Source organism: Opisthorchis viverrini, assembly GCF_000715545.1.
Source record: "Opisthorchis viverrini unplaced genomic scaffold opera_v5_58, whole genome shotgun sequence".
Taxonomy (NCBI): Eukaryota; Metazoa; Platyhelminthes; class Trematoda; order Opisthorchiida; family Opisthorchiidae; genus Opisthorchis; species Opisthorchis viverrini.
In genome coordinates this window covers 1,287,527-1,308,809 of record NW_008751716.1, presented here as the reverse complement: position 1 = coordinate 1,308,809, position 21,283 = coordinate 1,287,527, and the positions used below count along the sequence as shown (strand labels likewise).

Here is a 21,283-nt window from a genome sequence, read left to right as displayed (position 1 = left end):
GCACGCGACCTTGGAAACCCACTAATACGTCTTCTTGATATCATATGATTGTAATTAAGCTGATGAATAACCAGAGAGCGATTAACTTCGCGTCGACAGAACCGTACTTGTTGAGAAACACTGACCATAGAAAATGCACAAATCATCAGCAAAATTATCAGTTTGGATTGGCAGTTCACACCTGGCTAACACGGTTTCCAATCGTAGAGTTGACGTGGATGTTTCCGGCGTCCTCAGTGTCCTGATAATATCTAAGCCTGACGTTTGGGAAGCCAAAAATGCGAAAACACCCTTGCTTTTTTCCTTTTTGGTACTACTTCAGAGAATGTCATTCTTGTTGTCTACGTCATTCCTCCCTCCGGCAAGCAATGGGGACTTTGGCGTAATACAGGAACCATACAAACTAATCTCCAACAAAGGGGCGCCAAAAGGTAGAATCAACAATTTAATTCAGTACGGAGTTCCCAATTCTCGTAGGGTTCATGTAGTTTTCGGGTAAATGACACTTCTAAACGACACACGCCCTTGTGCTCTACTGTACCACAAATAATCGAAGTTCGAAAGACAAATGATGGCGAAGGGTTAGGCAGATGCCATGCGTATGATAATAATAACCGTTCAGCTGTAACACCTATCCTGTGCCTAGCTGCCATCCAACCCGAAGCAGGCACGAGGTCTGGTCGCCCAAGCCTAGAAAGGAGCAGTCTAGATGAGGAGGTTGAGTTAGATCCACGGACCTTCCGGTAAGTAAATTCGCGCTTTAACCACTAAGCGTGCAAGGGGAAATGGAGTGATTAAGGACTGACTAGTCATGACATGCCGAACTTCACGCAGCTGGTTAATAACATTATAATCAACAGTGAAGACACCTAGAACGGAAAATTCATAAAGAGGATTTACGCCATTACAAAATGAAAACCACCGATATCCGGATTTTTGCGAACATTTTGCAAGTCTCCCATGGACAGAATTCAGTACATTAAAGGAGGGTGTGGACTTGATCACACAGTACCAACTGCTAGCCAGAACTTTCCCGAAACAGGGGATTTCTGTCACGGATACCCTGGAATGGAGTCAAAGTATACAAGACAATTCAATATTTTAAAGAAGGATAAAGCTCCAGCGTCCCATGATATTACAACAGCAACTTCACCACAACAACTAACGTCAACTTTGATAGTTGTTGCTCTAGCCTAGAAACGATTAGTTGTCGTTTCGTTCCACTCAGTAGTTGCGCTTAAAGACTCAGGCCTATTGCTATACCAAAACAAGAAAAAAGGAGCGGAAGACTTACACTAAGACATATTTCCCTCGCCTGCGGGGTCTCAGCAACTGTTCCAGTCAACAGTGAATTCAGAACAGAATTCGCCAATTGACGAATTCCAGAATCCAGAGTATCAGAAACGGACAACTCCTGTGACAATAGATTTGTAGCAGAACGCATTATATCCATGGCGACCTGTGCCAGGGCTTTAGAATGATTTAAGTGGTCTTCATCACTAATGTCAGCCATGACATCTGTCGATTCTGATTCTTCATCTTTGTTGGATAGTAAGTGTTGATCGGCACTAACTGCATAGGCGTCCAGATCTGTTATACTTCCTTCAACCACTTGACGGAGGAGCTATAGTAAGGTAAGAATTAAAGCACAATTCTGATAGGAGAATCACGGAAACGAGATTATTTACAAAGGCAGTTGCATTTAAAAATAAATCACATCTACATGTCTACTTGTATACGGTTCCTAGGAAACTTCAGAAAAAAGAAGTTCGGTTAGCAACTTATAAGCCGGCCGAAGCAAATCAAGCAAAGTATTCATCCAACTCTGCGTGAAAGATGTCAGAATAATGGGCGGAACATATGGTTGGTGGAGCAGCCAAATGTGCAAATGTGTACCACATTCAGTAAGGTGGACGAGGCTATTTAACTTTAGATGCTGAATAGGCTACTGATATTGTGTGAGTAGTTGATGCACATCAGACACATTTAGGCTGGCACGGAGCTAGGTCATAATGTGTCAGAAAGCCACCGGCTCCGCAATTGTTTCACCTACGCCTAGAAATATCTGCAACGGCTACGATCATATGAATCACGAATGGCATGATACAAATGTGAATGACAGATAAGGTATGAGGTCAACTGTCTGTTGACGACATGGCACTACAGCTCTCTCGGGCAGCAATTAATATATTTAGTTGCCAGTTGGCAAGTTGCGAGTAGATCCACCATACTTATGGAAAAAAGAATACATTGGTGGATGAAACACCACTGTTATTTATATCCAAACAGGTTCCAATAAGACGAACGCCCTGAAACATTGCATTCGTGATGGCAAAAAAGGTAGGCGATCGAATAGTGCAACCTGAAGAATTGGACTCACACGGAATAGTTTTGAAAACGGTAGGACATGCATCAAACGATCCCAGGATAGGGTTTCTGAAGCCAAACAGCCATCGATCGGGTCGTGAAGTTGATGTTGCCAAATTGCTAGCATATCACACACGTGTTCAGATGTGATCCAACTCCACTGCTTCCGAACACTCAGAGGAATGATGGCATGCGAAGCGACACATGAGTCCTGACCAGGATCATCACTCATGAGCGCGGGGAAAGACAAATCAACAAGTTCTTCGAAGAGAGGGCGAGCCCATCCGGAGGCCAGGAGCAGAAACTCCTGGTTCGGACATAGGAAACTCCAAAGCACTGTGCCGTTGATACTACGCTGAGGGAACTTTCCGGTGTAGGTAACAACGAAAGAGAAATTCCGTGGTGATATTTTATTGAGAATACAAGAAAGCGAAATTCCAATCTTTGACATGGTGTGTGTTCACTAGAAGGATTCAAGAGAATGAGGACAAAATCGAGTCTTCGAGTGGCTTTAGATCAGGAGGGCTAACCAAGAGAAAAACAGGAACAAACCGATACGATCCTTTCTACATCCGACGATGCTCATTGTGACGACACACGTCCCAATTCGATTATATGCGCAGTAATCGTGATAGGCTAGCCTACCAATGACGCCGCTAAAGTAAAACGGAATTCGTCCGATCCTTTGGTAAGTCACATTGATGCATTGGCTCCAGCGAAGTGAAATAGTTCCAGGCACATTACTGTACTCTTTATTTAATCCGCAGCAAGAATTTACGTAGTTGAATGCGACGCAATATCGCTGGTAAACCAGCGGCTTCAAGCGCACCAAGGAGTAGTCGCACTGCTGGTGCCCCCAAGTTAGGATAAAATCGGTGTGCATCTCAGAAGTCCGTAATACGAAATCCATAATTCTTTGAGACAGCGCTGAAACCCACAACATTTTTAGCTGGCATAAAGATAAGCACAAAGAAAGAGAGAAGAGGTACCAGAACCCCAACAACAGACTAAAGTCGGTTCATATAGACTCCGGCACCACACCGTACGTGACCTCGTGACCGGTTTCGGACGGGCCAATCAGAACAGACTAGTCGCCCGAATTGGATATGACCTGCTCGTCGCAGGGTGTTTGGATTATGTGTGGATCCCAACGAGTACTAGACGACCGTGAACGAACTCCAAAGAGTGAGATAAAAGGATGTAGAGCCATGTAGACTCAACAAATCAAGTGAAAACGACGGCATGTGAGTAGCACATTCCGTGAAAAACCGTCAACCTACACTGTGTGGGTAACAAACTCGAGTGTGGACCCAACAATGTAACAAATCTTCAGACGTTTTAAAAAGCTATGAACGCGGTATTCCGATATCACTTGTAGGCGAAAACAAACAGGTCAACGACCGATAATCCTCTCTGGTAGTCACAAATGATGATTCGGGCCAATAACAAAGGATAATAAAATGAAAACTGTCATTTATTAAATAGATGAAGGGACTGAGGTGCGATTAGCTCATCGCTAGAAACTTACACTATGGCCTGCAGAGTCTACTAAGATTTAGTTTGGTACACCGAAAAGGCTAATGAAGAGTTTCAGGGCGAGATGGCCCAAGTGGTTCGAACCCGACCTCTGACTCTCGACTTCCCCTGCCTAGGCTTGGGCAACCTGGCAGAATCCCAGCCCTCGTGCAACCTTCGGGTGTCATGACAGTTAGGCACTGAAAGGGTGCCACAGCTGAACGATTTTTTTCGCCATTAAGTGCTTTTCCTTCTTCAACTCTACTTACGCTAAGTATGCGTGGATCAGCGTTTTGATCTGAGCAGCATATATACAGTAAGCAGACAGATTCTTTCGTCCTAAAACCTCGGAAAATGTTTTCTTCCGTGAGTACTAAACTGAAGTGGTCATTGTATCCACTGGGGTACAGGGTTTCTCATTATGAATAATACAGTAAGGAATAGCTGACATATTTGGTGACGCGACAAGGCTTTCAAGAGTATAGAAGTCCTGAAACACCGAAGGCAGTAAAACATAGGTTTCCTATCACCTCACGGCACAAACGATGAGAAAATCGTTCGGAAAAGCGGCGGTCAGAGAACTTACCTTGGAACGCAGGAAAGTGAGAATCCGAGTGGTTTGTGCTACAATTGGTTCTTCAGACCAATGTGTTAACAAGTTGGTTGCATCCCGCATGGCCGACATCAGCACATTCTTGTGAGCATTTCGTAAGCGCATTCCCATCCCATCAAGAGTGGGCAACAAAATATCAACAAACGGGCAGGGCCGAGGACTCGAACAGACCACCAGCCTATCACAGGCGCAATGAGCTCACACTGGCGGTCTAGTTTGGGTTCACAACGCATGGTCAAGGAAATACTTCGTAGATAAGCTCGCAATATGTATGGTGCAACCAAAGGGCTTGTTAGTAAACGATGAAGCAAACCTGACAGCTTGGGACACATGTACACAGCGAGGTTTCCGGCTGCCAAAGTGGACTGCGATGTGCGACGAGCGAACTTGGACAGGCAAGCTTGAAGACTTTGTGTGAGCAGGTTGGTCAAGTGTCGTGCTTGGGTATCGAGCTACATGGATGAAAAAAGGGACCTGAGTATTTGGAAGCGTCAAGGAGACCGAAATTTACAAATGTGGCAAATACAGTGAAGCCTTGATGATACACAGTGGATTGAAAATCTCTATCCAGAAAACATCAAGAAGGGAGCAGTTCTGAGGATCCCCGTTTTTTCAAGATTTTCTGGTAAATAAACGGGACTGTATTGGTTGTTAACTAGGTGGCTGTTGATCTGTTCGCGGAGCTTAACAAGTGACTTGCAAGTCAATGCAAGCAGTTGTCAAATAACGCCTTGAGTGCTCCAAACGGTGTTTCTTGGAATAATGAATACAACTAAATTTTTCTGACAAAGAATGAACGGTATCCTGTCGTGATCGCCCGCTTGCAGTTAGGTAAAAAACAAAGATGCACGAGCGAACGAAACATAGATTGCGACGAAATCCATTAAGCAATTTCCTGGTCGATCTCTCTGGGAAGGGCTCTACGGTTCGTGGCATTGGACTTACTGCACACCTTAGCAGGCATAGTAACCAGATGTCAAGCAAGGATCGCAAAAATGATGCGTCACAACCGGCACAACAACAAACGGAAGCATATCCTAATCAGAGTACACACACACACACACCCACGCACGCCGATCCAGTTTGACTGTCAACTGATCACAGGGATGCACTAATCAGAAGACATGATAGTGAACCCAAATGTCGCTGCATTTGACTAGTATTCCATTGATTGTAGAAATCCTTGAAAAAGATCGCCCAGGGCAATCGAAATGTCAGGTTACAACAACTTATTCCACTACATTGTTTTGACTTTATAATTAAAAAACTCCATACTTGGGGCTAATTTTTATGACAGTGATAAGCGCAACGTACTGACGATGGCACATAACCAGATAGCGAATGTTCGAGCAAGCCAAGCGAATGCTCCGAAATCCCTCAAGTTTACGGTCCCTTGACTGAGCAGAATGTGCACTGGGCACATATACAATCGGTCAACCTATTGGATTGATCGGCCACCAGCTGACACACGATGGTGCGTTGGCAACACGTTGGCGACGATGTTAGAAGTGACTCTCCGTGATCATTGCCATACGGACTAAAACTACGAAAACATTTCAGCTGAGAGAGATACGGTGTGCTCAGCACACAATGGCACTAGAAGTAACTTCAGTAATCACTATGAATATGGTAAAATCCGTCGGCAAAGCTTGACAAAATGTAGTGAGGCACAAAGGCGTTATTTCCGTGATGGATAACAATAGGCGTCAACATGTGCCGATTTTTGTAGTTGGTTTAGGCTAGCTTTGAAGCAAATTCAGTAAAAACAACTGCATCGAGTGTTCATAAATTCGATCGCTTTCTTTCGGTTTCGTGTGGGGTGCTATCCCCAAAACAGATTCAATAGGAGAAAACGAGCATTCAAAGAAGGCGTTCTCCCATGTGTGGATTTCTCCCCAAACGATCATGAAATAGCGAACAATGGGAGGACTGCGAAAATGGAAGGTCACCGAAGCATCAGAAAAGAAACAACTATGATGTTGTCCCACCAGTTGTGAATAAGTGTGTGTTGAGCACGGTTGATTGACATGACCTCATGCACGTCATGGCAACAGAGGCGTTTGCGCATTCGGTAAACTGGCCTCAGCCCATCCAAGGATCCAAGAGTGTTCTTATACACGTTGCCTAAAAACTCATTAATACAGCTTCTCCTTCAGGAGCGTTCGAAAAAGGTTTCTATCCAAGAGTGCTCATAAGGTAAAAACGACTTCGATACAGGGGCGGATTAATTAACACTCAGGAAAATTCGGAAAGACATGAAGTGGCTTTTTCCTGCAAGGCTTTCAATAAGGAGTAACTGCTGGAAATAACATTACTACACCTGGAGCATTCGCTGACGAATCTCGGCTTCTTTGGCAAGCTCTGCACGAACGGCTTCAAGCTGTTTTTCTGTTAACTGGTCCGCTAGCGCCTCAATTAACGGAGGATCATTCGTAACCGAGCTCTTCTTCAGCATTTCTTCACGTTGTCTCTTAGCAGCCATCATGTCCAATTGCTCATCATACGAATACAGTTTACTCTCACGTTTGATGTTGGACAAAGTTTTCTTGTATTTTGGCAAACTATGGGAAAAGAAATAAAAGTGAAGTGAATCAGAGTTTGGCATGCGAATTAACACCTAGGAAATATGCCCTGTGGAGAAGTTATCATCAACAACAATTAAGTTGAGATAAGATGTTAGGTCAAGCAGATAGGTCGAAAACAAAGAAAGCTAGATGACCGATTTGAGGGCGAAATTGATGCCGATCACGACGGTACTCAATAGAATCGCACGAAATGAAATGTGGTATTTCATCATGCACTAGGCTTCTCTCTTAGTTATTCATTGGTAGGAGAGCATATTTGCTGAGCCCATTCAAAAAAAAACGAGCTAGGAGGGCAGCTGACGAAGGACTTTGACCTCCAGGTCATCCGTGTGAAAGTGATACTGAAGCTTGTGCATGGTCTCGAAATCTTGAAAAACCAACATTCCCCAAGACAAAAAGATCCAAGTACGAATAATACGCGCAGTTGGTGCCTGCGAAGCAATCAAAAACTAATTCGAGAATACTACAAACAGTTGTGTGCTACGTTCCAATACCGGTCCATATATTGATTTGAGCCCTAACTGTTAAGCGTGATTCGTGGACGACGAACTGTGGTTTACGTATGAAATAAGCTCTGGATGAATGGTAGAAGATGCGTGAGAGATCAGAAAAAAATATAAAGCGACGATACCTTTCTAGGAGTTCTTGGTTGTACAACTGTGTTTCTGGGGTCATCATGATATTGACTTCATGTACAGATGCCGAAATAAGCGAAGGATCGGATAGCTTTTTGAAGAGAACATCGAAAAGCACCCGACCAAATCCTGATGGGGACCAGTTGACCAGGCGTTGAAGAGCGCGAGTGTGAGTCTAACGTAGATGAAAAGGGAATGAAATTAACATCAAAGTAATCCACTATGTCGATACAAAACAAGAGTCGAGTGAATCTGGGCATGCTATGGGCATTTGATTTACTCATTATAATTCATCAAACAGCAAAGCAAAACGGTAGACAACCTGTTCCACACAAAGCAACTAACATGATCAAGACAACCGATATTCATGAAATAATCCACGAGTCCCGTCCACTTGGTGCGCAAGTAGTCGGCGCCGAGTAGTGGAATCCAATCAGAATCATCCCACAGATCGGGTAGACCAATACGATGTCGAAGGCGTTCCCAGAGTGACGGGTCAGAAGTGGCTGTGGCAAAATAGGTAAAAGAAATCAGTCCAAGTCGGTGAACTGCAATGGCACGTGGTTTATTTTAAAAAACTTCGGAGGAGAATTTATTGTAAACACTGGATAAACAAGTAATATAAATCACCTGTTTGCATCTAAGTTAGTTCAAGCATAAGATTCAGAGAGGTTCTAAAAGAATCCATCTAGCTCACGATGTTGTTGAACCGAACAGGAAGCGCCGAAGTCGCCTCAGTGCTTAGGTGGACCTAAAACTGAGAGCCACAGAAATTGTGCTGTTGAAAAAGTATATGAAAACTCCTTGAAAGGGCCACTATCGGTAGCGCCTTGTTTGGGACCAGCCAAGTACGCGTGATTCCTGAATTTCAGTTTTTCTTACTTGATATTGAAACTGCATGCATATTACGCCAATCACACGTTAGTGCATCAAGATACTGTTAAAACGGGATAGGAAAGAAAGTTAGCTTACCGACAGTGTCATGACTACATGCAACGAGGCTGGAAAGATAAATATCCAGGGCGTGACGAACTGTTTCTGGAACCTCATACGTCCACTTCGACTTTTGCTCTTTGGGTCCATTGACTGACGTCTTGAAGTCAACTGACTGTACTCTACCCGACAGCAGCGCAGAGGGCATCACAATGTCACAGATAAGTTTTGCGACATACGACCCGAGGCAACGAGAACGCTGTCTACCGTTGCACAATCCAGGAGGTTCTGACTCCGGCTCACATGTCAACTCATTCCAAACGCGAGGACCCACGTTGTCAAAAGGCGAAACCGTAGTCGATGTCTCAGATGCCTTCTGGAGTTTTGAACTTTCGGACTGAACTTTTACGACCCTAGTATCATCGTCACTTTCCAACAGGAAGCAAGCCACATCTCCCAATAGGTAGGTGGAATACTCTAGGCGGTACTCCTCAGAGACGTCTCGCAGAAGATCCTTTATGCAACTGAGTGCGGGTTGTCGCACTGTGGTGTAATGTGGATGGATCCCAAGTAACAGCAAGGTACGGAACACATAGCTGAAGAGAGAAAAGAAGAATTGAATGATGAGTGAGTGGCGTACCACCAGCTTGATGGAAAATTAATCCAAATGCATAATTACTTCTATATCCGATTGGGCATTCGTGTTAAAACAGTAAAAGGATGTGGAATATACAATCCCTAGGTTAAGAGCGATCAATCTAAAGTTAGTACAATTCAAATTTCATTTTCCAAATCAACCAATCGATGTGGCAGGTAAATGGATACTCAATTATTTGCAAACCGACGACTATCTGGACTAACCGAATAGGCCAAGGTCGATTAGCAAAAAGCAATCGATCCCCAGACCTGCATTGCTAAGGTGGTTGATCTCTGGCATTTGTGACACTGTTCGTCTATCACCGTATGTATCCTACTGTAGCGTGAGAAGAGGCATGACCTCTGCTCAGAGACATTCGAATGCTGCGTTTTGCTATCAGTGCCTAAGAAGTACTTTGTACCAGTACCACTGAAATAAGGTAGATGGCTTTCAGGAAAAAAACTCCTCCACGATGGATCACCTGGCTACACTTCACAGGTCGCACATGCTACACCATGTGTTTCCAATCTAAGAGGACCGTCTGTAGCACAGAGCCACACATACAGTCGGTCAGTCCATGACAAATAGTGTAACTCAGTTTTGTCAGCAGCCACCGTCTTCCAGAACGGGGACACCGGGAAGAGGTAGATCAAAGCTTAGTTGCACTGAAGGACATAACCCAATCACACAGCTAGTGGCACGTGTGCGTTAAGGCTATCTCCTTGAATGAATAGCAATCTCGACTAGTCCGCTGTGAGTTGAGTAGAACGACTTGGCGTCAACAAACGCCGGAGATCACTATCAGGACTGTAAACCTGCCCTACCGTCACTCATTCAAATCGTGGTGAACGGAACTGCAGAAGATTTAACCTATCTACCTCAGTATATAGTTCATTGCCGGCGAAATGCACCGAACAGAATGCATAGTAGTAACCATCCCGCTACAATGTTCCAGAGAATAATTGCCACCTCCACATAAGGATCGATTTCCGCTGCCTTACTCTTGACAAGATACCTACACAGGAGACAATTGGAGTTCTGGACCTCGGAGGGGACACTTTCAACCATGGACGACTTTTCAGAACATTTCGGTCAAATGCCCCTCTTGTCCGAGGCACCACTTGGTGTTGATGTTTTCTGCAAGGTGCAACCGCAATGAAGGTGGCTTGGGAACCACAGACCAAATATTTGCTTGTAATATTAATAAATGTTGGTAGCGTGAGATTTTGGAACTTTAACAGAGATTTCGTTCTGTAAGTGAAGCCAGTTTATGCTGCACAGCCGAGAAGCACAGTGCTTCTGCATAGATTGGCTCCACCTAAAGGATGTGATGCCCGTTGAAATTTCCAGTTCTCAACACACTACCAACGGTCCATAAGTAGCTAAGAGGAAGAACAATCATCGCCAGCTGAAAAACCGCGTATTTGCCACATAATGATCATAGCTAACAGTTTGGTTTGTCGATAATTTTGGGAGGTGGAGAGACAGCTGCGCATTGGAGGCAACAGTTGAGGAATAAGTAAATTCATTCGATGAATGACACTTTCATCTGAGAAGCCTTAGCTCGACGGGCTAGTTAACACGTGTAACCAGGTGATTTGGATCTCGTGATTGAAGGATGGGCAGCGCTATAACGCTTCAACATGCAAACTCTTTTATAAGATTCCGATACTACAATTGTTCGGACTGGGCCGAAGTGCGTTTTACTGAAAGCACAGATAGGAAGTCAGTGTGTCATGTTTCCCCGGTTTTCCCCTTTCGATCTACACAGAAACTATTCGGTAACACAAACAGGTTGCTACCGGTATTTTTAATGGGTACCGCAGGACTGAATGAGACAAAATTTTTCCACTAACTTTTGAAGCGGTATTTTGTAGAGAGGTCAAATGTCTTAAAAAATTTATCAGAGGAAAACCATACAAACATAAGACATTGATTTTTACGGACGATGCACATTCATATCAGTAGGATGAACTAAATAACTGATCAGCTGTCGACCAGTGACCCTTGAAGTGGTGGTCGGGCTTGAGTGCTGCAGTGATTCCACAGGCTACACTGACTGAAGCTTTATTCCACAAGGTGCAACCATCCCTGGGAAGGCCAACGTGGAGCAGCCAGACCAGGAGCAGCGAGGCCCCGTAATACCAGTAATCGTGCTACGAGGCAGTCTGGGGGTAAAGTCGTACTGTCCTCTGAGATAGGGGTGTGAAGGCAGTAAGGTGTTTCCCCCAGGCGACCAGCATGTCTATATTTATGGAGGCAGCGATGCTGCCTTCCCTCGAGGAGGGACAGGTTAGAAAAATTAGGCCCCAAAAACCACAGACTCCGACCATCTAACGCTTGACCGTGACCACCGGCGAATAATCTAATACGGTCGAAATACTTTTAAAACCAAAGAGTTCGGTGCGGTTCAAAAGGCACCTGGTGTGCGCAGCCGCATCAGGAATGAGACAGTAATGCCTTATTCCCTGCGCCCTCGGGATAGACCAAAGCTCTGCAGTCGAGCAGGTCAGATTGTTGAATTATCGGCTCCGGGCAGGGTCACCGAAGAAAACCCTACATTCTTCCACTGCCTCGTGGGTCAGACTTTTGAGTCAAAGCTAGGGGCAGGGTCCCCGAACAAAACCCTACGTCCTCCCACTGCCTTGTGGGTCAGACTTTTGAGTCGAAGGCTCAAGGTGGGCTACCTCAACCAAACCCCCTTCGTCGGTCTGGGCAACCGGGAAGTATCATTTGCCAGCGCAGTTCAGCGTCCACCGATGTCCCTCCCCAACCCCTTCCCAGTGCACAAGCAAACGTCGCTGGACCATTTGACTGTCAGTTATCTGACCGAAGGATCTTATGTTCCTTCTGAATCCCTTGAGATCGTTTCTATATGAGAGCTCTTAGCGTCCGTAATCTATGTCAAATTGGCAAAAAGGCAATGCTTCCTGGGACCTCATACTCCCTTAAAATCGATGTATGCTGTGTCTCCGAGATACGCATACAAGACCCAAGCGTGGATATGCATCTCAGAACGCCAAGGATGAACTCAGCTCGTTCACATGGCTCCCTCCGTCTGTCCGGTGACCCAGAAGCGATGACTCGTGGAATATATGGCGTGGAAGTTGTACACAGAGGTCCGGTCATCCAGTTCAATCAAGCTCAATGCCTCGCGGCATAAAAAGTGGTGTTTGTTTGTAGTGTCGGCTTAAACCCCAAGGACTGCAGTTCTGATGCTGAGAAAGATACTTTCTATCGAGAGCTATCCGGGCTCATTCGTCAAGCAAAATGCACTGACAGTGTGATCATCGCAGGCGATCTGAATGCTCAAGGAGGTCGTCTGAGCTCCTTGAAATCACATTTGAGCGGTCGATTCGGAGTCAATACTCGCCGCACAGACAACGGAGATCGACCCCTCCAATTATGCACTGAGCATGAACTGTTTCAACATAAACGTTCGCATCGCGTAACCTGGCGGCCGCAAACTACAAATCAACCGCGGCCATCAGTCACCGGTGGAGAGCCACAATTCAAAACTGCCGTTCCTTCTGGAGTACACCACTTGATTCCGATCACGCCATAGTGCGTGCAGATCTGACAGTTCGTTTCCTTCCATGCCGTCACAAGTCAGCAAGAAGCATGCCAATCCACCATCTTCGAAGAACTACTATAGTTCAACAGTATCGATCTGAGCTAGCCCAACAACTCTCCACAGTAAAACAATACTGTGGTAGCAGTGAGCAAGTGGATGAAGTGTGACAAAATGTGAAAGGAGCTATGTTAGCGGCGTTCAGTGCTGTCTGTCCGACTTCTCCAATTCGACCACAAGACCACTGGATGTCATCGAGATCGCTATCCATTATTGATGCCAGGAAAGCTATACCAGCAGGCAACGAGATCGACGGCGCACGCAAATCCCTCAAACGACAAACGGTGGAGAGTCTAAGGAAAAAACGAGGGCTCTGCTAGACATCGAAAGCTCGGGAGAATGGAAACGTCTTTGCTACTGGAAACAGCCTTGCCCTATATGAACTGATACGATCGACAAGCCCCAAGAAAGCAACGGTCAGCGAAACGATGAGTGAGAAAGATGGCTCATTAGTTCACTCGAACACTTCGAAGAGCAGTTTAGCTGGCCACAGTCTGCGGAGATAATGTATGCGGGCGAAAAGAATGTAAACCTTGACCACCATCCGGAAGAAGAAATGAGGTACGAAATAGCCCTACTGAGACGTGACAAGGCACCAAGACCGGACGGTCTGCATCCAGCCCTCTTCCAAGAAGGCGGAAAATCCCTGGTGACCCACCTGACAAAGCTTATTGGTACCATATGGAACGCAGATGTGCCTGCAGAATGGGGCATTTCGACAGTTATTCCCATCTTAAGAGGGGATACGCGGACGTTGTGAGTGGCATCAACCTGTTAGCTGTGGTATCGAAGGTGCACTCCGGCCTTATTCTTCGAAGATTGACTGAACACAGGGAGTGGCGGATCCGTAAAAACCAAGCTGGATTCCGTCCTGCAAGGGGTTGCATCGATCATATCTCCACCCTCTGACAGACTCTGGAACAGAGACACTACTTCCAGCAACCAACAATGGTTATGTTTATTGGTCTGGAAGCTGCCTTTGATTCTGTGGGCCGCCAAGCACTATGGCAGTGTCTGTATAGCAGAGGTGTCCCCAATAAATTTTTGACCCTACGTAGGCTGCTGTACGCCAACTCCAGAGGATGTGTAAAGGTCTACGGGAAGCTCTCTCCTGAGTTCACCACATCAAGTGGTGTCCGACAGGGTTGTCCTCTTTCACCTTTCCTCTTTAACTTCGTCATTGATACGATCATGGAAGACTCACTACCAGCCTCTAATGCCTGTGGGGTCGAAGTGCCCCCATATACTGAGTACGCAGACGACATAGCCTTCTGGGATTTGACCCCGTGGTACTTCAAATAATACTAAATACTCTAAATAATTCCGCTTCCCGGTTTGGCATGCGCTTCATACCTGCAAAGTGTAAAGTGCTACTGAAAAACAGGGAGGGGTCGAACCCTAGCCTCATGCTTGCGGATAAATCGATTGATTTATTTACCTGGGCAGCTGTATCAGTCCCGGTGGTCTCGCGAAAGATGATATTTCCATCCGGATTGAGAAGGCCAGAGCAGCTTTTGTGAACCTGCGTCACCTGTGGCGTAGGCGTGACATCAACTTCTCTGTCAAGGATCGAGTTTACAGTGCTGCGCCGCACTACATATTACTATACGGTTTAGAAACCTGGTCGCTGCGCGCCGAGGACGTCAAAAGACTTTCAGTGTTTGACCGTTGATGTCTTTGGAGGATTGCCCGAATCTTGTGGGAACACCGGATCAGCAATGCTGAGGTACGTCGAATGGTATTGGGGAGAAATAACTCACCCCCGATAGGTGAACTGATCACAATGCGTAGGTTGCGGCGGCTTGGCCATGTGCTGCGTATGCCAGTCGACCGACTTCCTGGAAGGGCTCTTTTCGCACAACAACGTCAAGGCAGTGAAGTATTAAAGCCATTACCAGCAAACTCAGCTGCGCTGGTTATTGCCGTCTTCCTGGATGGGGTCACATCAATGGCCAGAGACACTGGTCCAGTTGCGCCCTCAGTGTCCCTCATGCATCCAAGTTATCGCCTTCAATGCATAGCTCATTTCCGATTCCCCACTGACAGTGCACTAATTTACGCACTAATTTATCAGCTCCCACCTCCAATGCGCAACTACCTCCTCCCCGAATCATCGGTGAACGAAAGTGGCAGCTACAACCACTGTGCGACAAGTACGCGGTTATCACAGCTGACAATGATGATGATGACGATTAGGTCAGTAACTTGAATACTCGTGAATAATCACGGCGTTGATCCTAACCGAGATCTACGCTACAGCACTTAAATGGACCGCTTGTAATTCATCCCTTCGTATTCTTTCAACGGAAGTGAGGAAAGAAGCGCGCGAGTATATGCTCCACGTCAGCTGCGTTGACAGCTCAGTGGCGGTTCGCCTGGGTTCAATTGTGCACCATGTGTAACACCCAGCAGGTCGCTGTCAGACGCTGTTTCGGGACCAAGATTCATAGCAGATCTAGCGAGTTGTAATTAATCGGCGAAGTGAGAATTCGCAATGGTCAGCCGAACAGACAGCTGCTAAGACTCCAGGTACCATATTAACCTTACCTTGGCGCACCCGTACAAGCAAGTGAAACCTGGGAAAACTAACGTTTTACTCTGGGTTTCACAGACGCCTGAGGGTTCTGGTAAAATACTTGCCTCTTAGTTTCTCTGGGGATGAACGGGTTCAATTGCCGCAATAAAATCACCAATAGAGTGGCCAGCTTCTCCAAAACTAAAAAAGAATTGGAAATCATTGGAAAATGATATGGAATGAGTTCAACACACACACAGAACGAAAGCATCAAAAATGAAAGCGGCCATATAGCTGGATAGCTGAATAATGCCAATGAATTGCGCAACGGGATAGTTACACACGTATGACGGCATGTAGGTATCAACAGGATGCAGAAGGCCAAGCTATCGAGTGTAATAGGACTAGGTAGGACGGGAAAGATTGAATCACAGGAAACTTTCCGCGGAAATTTCTACCTGATCTATGGACGAGTACCTGGGACTCCCACATGGATCGAATATAAAGCAGAAAGGAGCGACCAGTCGTTTTGGCTAGACTCCTGAACCAATATTCCAACACATTACGAGACTCCTGAACGCTCGACTTGCAGACAGTGCGTTGGGTAGTTAATCTGGCATCCGATAAATGAACGTATCTTTGGATCTGCCAGTCACAGCTATACAGTGATTACAGCCGACAATAAAGCCTGTGGATGATGAAGGAGGATGCATCTGCCAGAGTTCGTACATTCTGTTCTGTTTAGCCACAGGAGAAATATGGACTAACAGCATTTGGAGATCTTTGTTGATTAGGCCTCAAAATGTGGAGAATAAACAGAGCTGTACCATTTGAAAGATGTTGAGGACCGTCGTGCGAACAAGAATCTCAAGAACAGGGATTGACGGATTCTCTCCCAGTCATCAAACAAATATCACTGAAAAATAAGACGAGAGAGGACGGTGCGATTGCCGGATGAAGACAGGCAAGTAGAAGCGATAGAACAATGAACACGCGGACCTGGGGGAGCAGAACAAACCTGGTAAGAAAAAAGATGCATCAGGAATAAACATGTGGTATGAGCAGTCACCGACTCCGTGAAAGATGTGTTTAGGAAAGAGGACAACTTGGGTGAGGGATTGGTGACGGGACACGAGTATCGAACGGCCTGAAGAATCTGTATGGGAAAAATTGGATAGCCACTCCGATCTATAAGCAGTAGAAACACGAAGAACGCAGTTCTACTATGGGGCAGACAATCGAGGTTCAACAAAAAGAATGGAGAGGATACGTCGTTACCGCTGTGTGATCGACAAACACAATCAAAGCAGTTGTTGCAACGGACTGCACAGAATTTGGGTGAAAAGTTGCAAATCAAGTGAACAGATATTAAGAGTAGGGAGATACCAAATAGACGAGGAAAAGTGCGTGTAGGCGCAAACTCTGCCCTAAAGCGAGGGCCAGTGGAACAGTTCTGAAACTCCAGACGAATGGAGGCAACATACTCGGAGATGTGGAATCGGCGAGGGAAAGTGCAGAAAGAGTAGAAAGAGAAAAACTGATGAACCAAGTCAGGGTTGTAAGTCAAACCACGGATGTTCAGACTCCACGAGACAGACCGAAGATGAGTGTAAGTGTAGCTTTTATGTCAGTGTTTGCTTGGCGAATGACAGACCGGCTTTTCAACTCAGTGATTTGTAGTGGCGAACCGCATAATGTGATGTTAAATACCAGGGGGAGAGCCTAGTAAGAGCTATCCACCAGCTCCCGTATTAACAGAATAAAATCTGTTCTATCAAAAAAGCCAACTGGGCGACATCTGCAAACGAATTGTCTATCAGCTCTAAACACTAGATGTGTGAGGAAAAGTACAGTGACTAACCAAATTCTGGTGCAGTTTGAAGAAACCGCTCACTAAACCACGGTCTTCGTTTCGAGGAGGATCCAGAAGCCACTAGCAGAGTCCAGATGGGACTTGAACCTAGTTGTGTCTTGACGAGTTCCGAATCTATGGTCTTCGATTTAGCGACAAAGTGTCGTATCCAAATCAACGATGCGCAGACTGATTCGAACACCAAAGGGGAGTGGTTTGGCTGGCCTATGGCCCGCTGCACAGAGGTGAGAAGATTGGCCGGGAAAGCACTGGGTAGACGGTCACCGATGTTCACTAAAATGGTAAAGGCGTATAAGATAATCACTGCCCAAAAGGAACGTCTAACAACCTCCTAAAAAAGAACAGTCATCCACTTTACCTTTTGTGAAACCAGAATCAAGACACATCAGGTAGGCGCACCGAACAGCTGCAGGGGTTTTGGGGTCGAAAGCTTTTATCTGTGACAAACAAAAAGAAAAAAGCGAAACGGTATAGAAGGTAAGGATGGGAGCAGATCCTTTTAATGGGGTCAGTGTCCACTTCAGCATGAACCTTAGTGAACGATGGTGGGCCTAAATTCTATCAGGGTATCACTAAAACAATGTGGCATTGTTACAAATGTTGCTCAAGATAATATGTACAAAGAGAGTTGAGGTTTTTGATTCACAAACAATCACCTGATCTTTAGTGAGGATCGATGAACTGAGAAGTATTAACGGTGTCTGATTAAAGTGCTGGGGATCCAAATGAAAATACTAGGTGATGATACAATGAACACAGTTTACTTTCTCAAAACCTGTTTGCTGTGGCTGAAGAAGCCCGTGGGACGTAGAGAGTTTCGCAGGCAACCAGCGGATTACACCTGCATGAGGAACAGCAAATTTGGTTTGGGTTTGAAAACTTCACCATGCGAGGATGAATTTTTACATACTGATCGGCACCTGTGAATATCAAACCCACTGGAAACAGGGAAATGTTATTGGCTCCCTTAGCGTCGAACCCATAGTAAGCCATAAATGCATTCAAGCCCAGTACATGAGCATGGATGTTGACAAAAAGACTATAGAGGCATGAGATACAGCACGTCTTTTTAAAACTTACTTTGATAAAAGACAAGAATCGGTCGGGTAAAGTAGACTTGAAGCGGGAAACCCACTTGGCCAATTGTTTTGACGCGTAGATCAGGGTTTCTTCGTGAGCTTCAAATTAAGGAAAAGTATGTCTGTTGAAATTCACGTCGGTAGATTTAGCGATAGGAATTTACTAAGCAACGCAGTTAGGAAAGGTTACTTATTCTGCTCTGGAAAGACTACTCGTCCAAGGAGATCACAAGAAGTTGAAGCATACCTCAGAAAGGACTGCTTGTGGTCGGTTACTCGAGGTAACCTGTCCAGATGGGGCGACCCGGTCACCAGACGACCTACCAGACCTCTTGGACTAAAACTGGTGTGCAGTGACGCGCGTATAGGTCAGAGGTGCGTCTATTGCAGCCAAAAACCGAAATACCTTGTTGTGGGGAAAACGGCCACATTAAACCTACTGTTGCGACCCATTTACCGGTAACAAAACGATGAAAACCGGACTATGAAAACACAGAGGTCGATTGACATTAAAGTGCGAGTCATTCTAAATAGATCCCCATCCATGAAGTTCATTGTACCGATGGGTTGTATCAACGAGAGCTATACAGGATGACCGGCAGTGAGAAGTGAGCACCCAGCGGCGGTCAAGTTACCAAAATGCAACGGACACAATAAAAAACGCAGTGTCCAGCGTCCATCACACAAATCTAGTGAGTATTCACATGGGATGAAATGAAGAACTTACATTCCTGTTCCATGATATCCATGAATAGACAAACCGCAGCGTGACCAATTTTATCCGACGCAGCTGTGCGCTTGGCACCGTGGCGGGACATTTCACCCAAACAGGTAAGTCCAGCAAGTCGTGCCTCTTGACCAGCCTTTTTCCCCTCTGGGCCAGTAATTTGCGCATAGGTCTGGAAAGGATACGTGAACAAGGGACAAATTAGTGTCTGGCCCTCGTATCTAATTGAAGGCATAATTTTGAGATCTATGAATCAACCGTGAAAATGATGCTTGGAAGATGAAAGCTAGTAAACCGAATAAGGGTAAATCCCCGAGTAGATTTTTACAAACTGTCCATTTCTTGACGTCCAGCGGTGGAATCATGCGGCCAAAAACGGTTACTGCGATCTGGTACTGGCAGGTACATCAGTGGATCACTACCAATTTCATCATCTTTCCTCACCTCACAAGAACTATATGTACAACTATGCATCGTCTGGACACAGGCTGTTTTATCCCCACATTTAGTCAAATAACCGGATTACCATAAGACACCCTGATAGTCCTATACCTGCTGGACGAAAAATACAACTACGTCTTTCAACAAAGGTATACACATCTATGTTGGTGCCGTGTTTGCGCTCAGATTACAAGTGATATCAGGTCAGATACCGCATTAAATTTTTTTCACTGCTGGCCTCCTACAATCTGGAAAGCTTGGGTAATGGGCATTAGAATTGACCAGAAGATAACAAGAATAAAATCATGGTAGATTGTCACTGGAGGCGTGGAAAGAGATGCATGATACATGGATTCTGGAGATTGTAGGAGCACTTTTTTTGTTTTGCTGATGCACCAACAGTCAACGATCCCAGTGGTGAATTCCAGAGCCAAGCGTCGATCACACGAATACCCACATACGTAAACGGACTCACTACGGTTGTTGTATATGCTAAGATTGTTAACCGTCTCTTACCAAGAATGGCTACCTAGGCTATACTAGGACAACGGGAACCGAGGGTAGTCATCCATAAATACGGTTTGGTTTTCAACAGAGAAGGCAAAATACCTTTGGTATGTTCAGACTCATTTGTCCTAAGCCGAAATGTCCGACAACAACTACGTTCGTGTACTGGTAGGTGGGTCTAGACGATGGGTGGGTCGCATATATACGACCACGACGAGCTGGTGGTTGGGTGCGAGCGTAGATCCTCAATCGCATGCATTAGATAAATCATGATGGTTCCACACTTACGACGACCCGACAGACTTTCAGATGTTCCAAAACATGTGTGACCAAACTGGCCTAAAAAATTCACGAAAATCGCAAATAAACCCCCTACTTTTAAATTGGGCCTAAAAAAATTGTTCAGCTGTAGCACCCTTTCAGTGCCTAGCTGCCATGCCACACGGAGGCACGAGGGCTGGGATACTGCCAGCTTGCCCAAGCCTAGACAGGGGAAGTCGAAAGACACAGGTTGGGTTCGAACCACGGACCTTCCTATCAGTAAATTCGCGCTCTAACCACTTGTTCTATCTCGCCCCCATTTCGCCTAATGTTCCCAGTGCGATTATTCTTGAGCTAGAAAACCTGTGGTTGCGAATGCATAGGACTGCTCCTTAGGACCCGAAAAGCATTAAAAGAAAAGGCGCCTATAGGATGTTTGCTTGCACACCACTGCAAACAACTAACTCACCAACTTCAAAAGACTAGTAACAGTGTCCGGTTCAGAGCAACGGGATACAACGCCCGTTAGTACGGCAACTGTTGATCTTCTGACCGGATCGGACAGCGCGTAGAGGTGTTTCACAATCGGCTGTATCAAGTCGACGGCACAGTAGTCAAGATCAAATGAGAGCATATTCACGATGGCATCCACACCTAAATGGAGATACGTAAGAGACGGGTTTCATACAACATAGAAACACATTAATGTAAACAAAACATGTATGTATGCAAAGAAATAAGCCAAAAAAACTGTGAAAGACAAGAGTGGCGATCCCATCAGGTGAAAGCGGAGACTTTAGGTTAACAAATTGTTTGCATACTGGCTAACATAAATTTACACTGAAGGATCCCGACCTAAAGCTGCCACCTTGACGTGGTGGTCGGGTTTCAGTGCTGCAATGATGCCGCGGGCTACACTGGCTGGAACTTCGTTCCACAATGTTCAACCATGCCAGGAAGGCCA

The 21,283-nt window shown here is 45.6% G+C and overlaps 1 protein-coding gene across 1 annotated transcript in view; it reads right to left on the bottom strand.

Moving 5' to 3' along the window:
* Positions 1-21,283, bottom strand: part of T265_03934 (hypothetical protein) — a gene marked incomplete at both ends in the record, with an annotated part of 79,459 nt that overhangs the window by 47,673 nt on the left and 10,503 nt on the right. Inside the window, 9 exons of the mRNA XM_009168535.1 lie at positions 1,295-1,624; positions 2,381-2,722; positions 4,469-4,673; positions 7,712-7,890; positions 8,061-8,263; positions 8,688-9,191; positions 17,293-17,577; positions 19,111-19,282; positions 20,789-20,973. Of these exons, the coding sequence (XP_009166799.1) occupies positions 1,295-1,624; positions 2,381-2,722; positions 4,469-4,673; positions 7,712-7,890; positions 8,061-8,263; positions 8,688-9,191; positions 17,293-17,577; positions 19,111-19,282; positions 20,789-20,973 (2,405 nt within the window). The remainder of the gene's footprint in view (positions 1-1,294; positions 1,625-2,380; positions 2,723-4,468; positions 4,674-7,711; positions 7,891-8,060; positions 8,264-8,687; positions 9,192-17,292; positions 17,578-19,110; positions 19,283-20,788; positions 20,974-21,283) is intronic.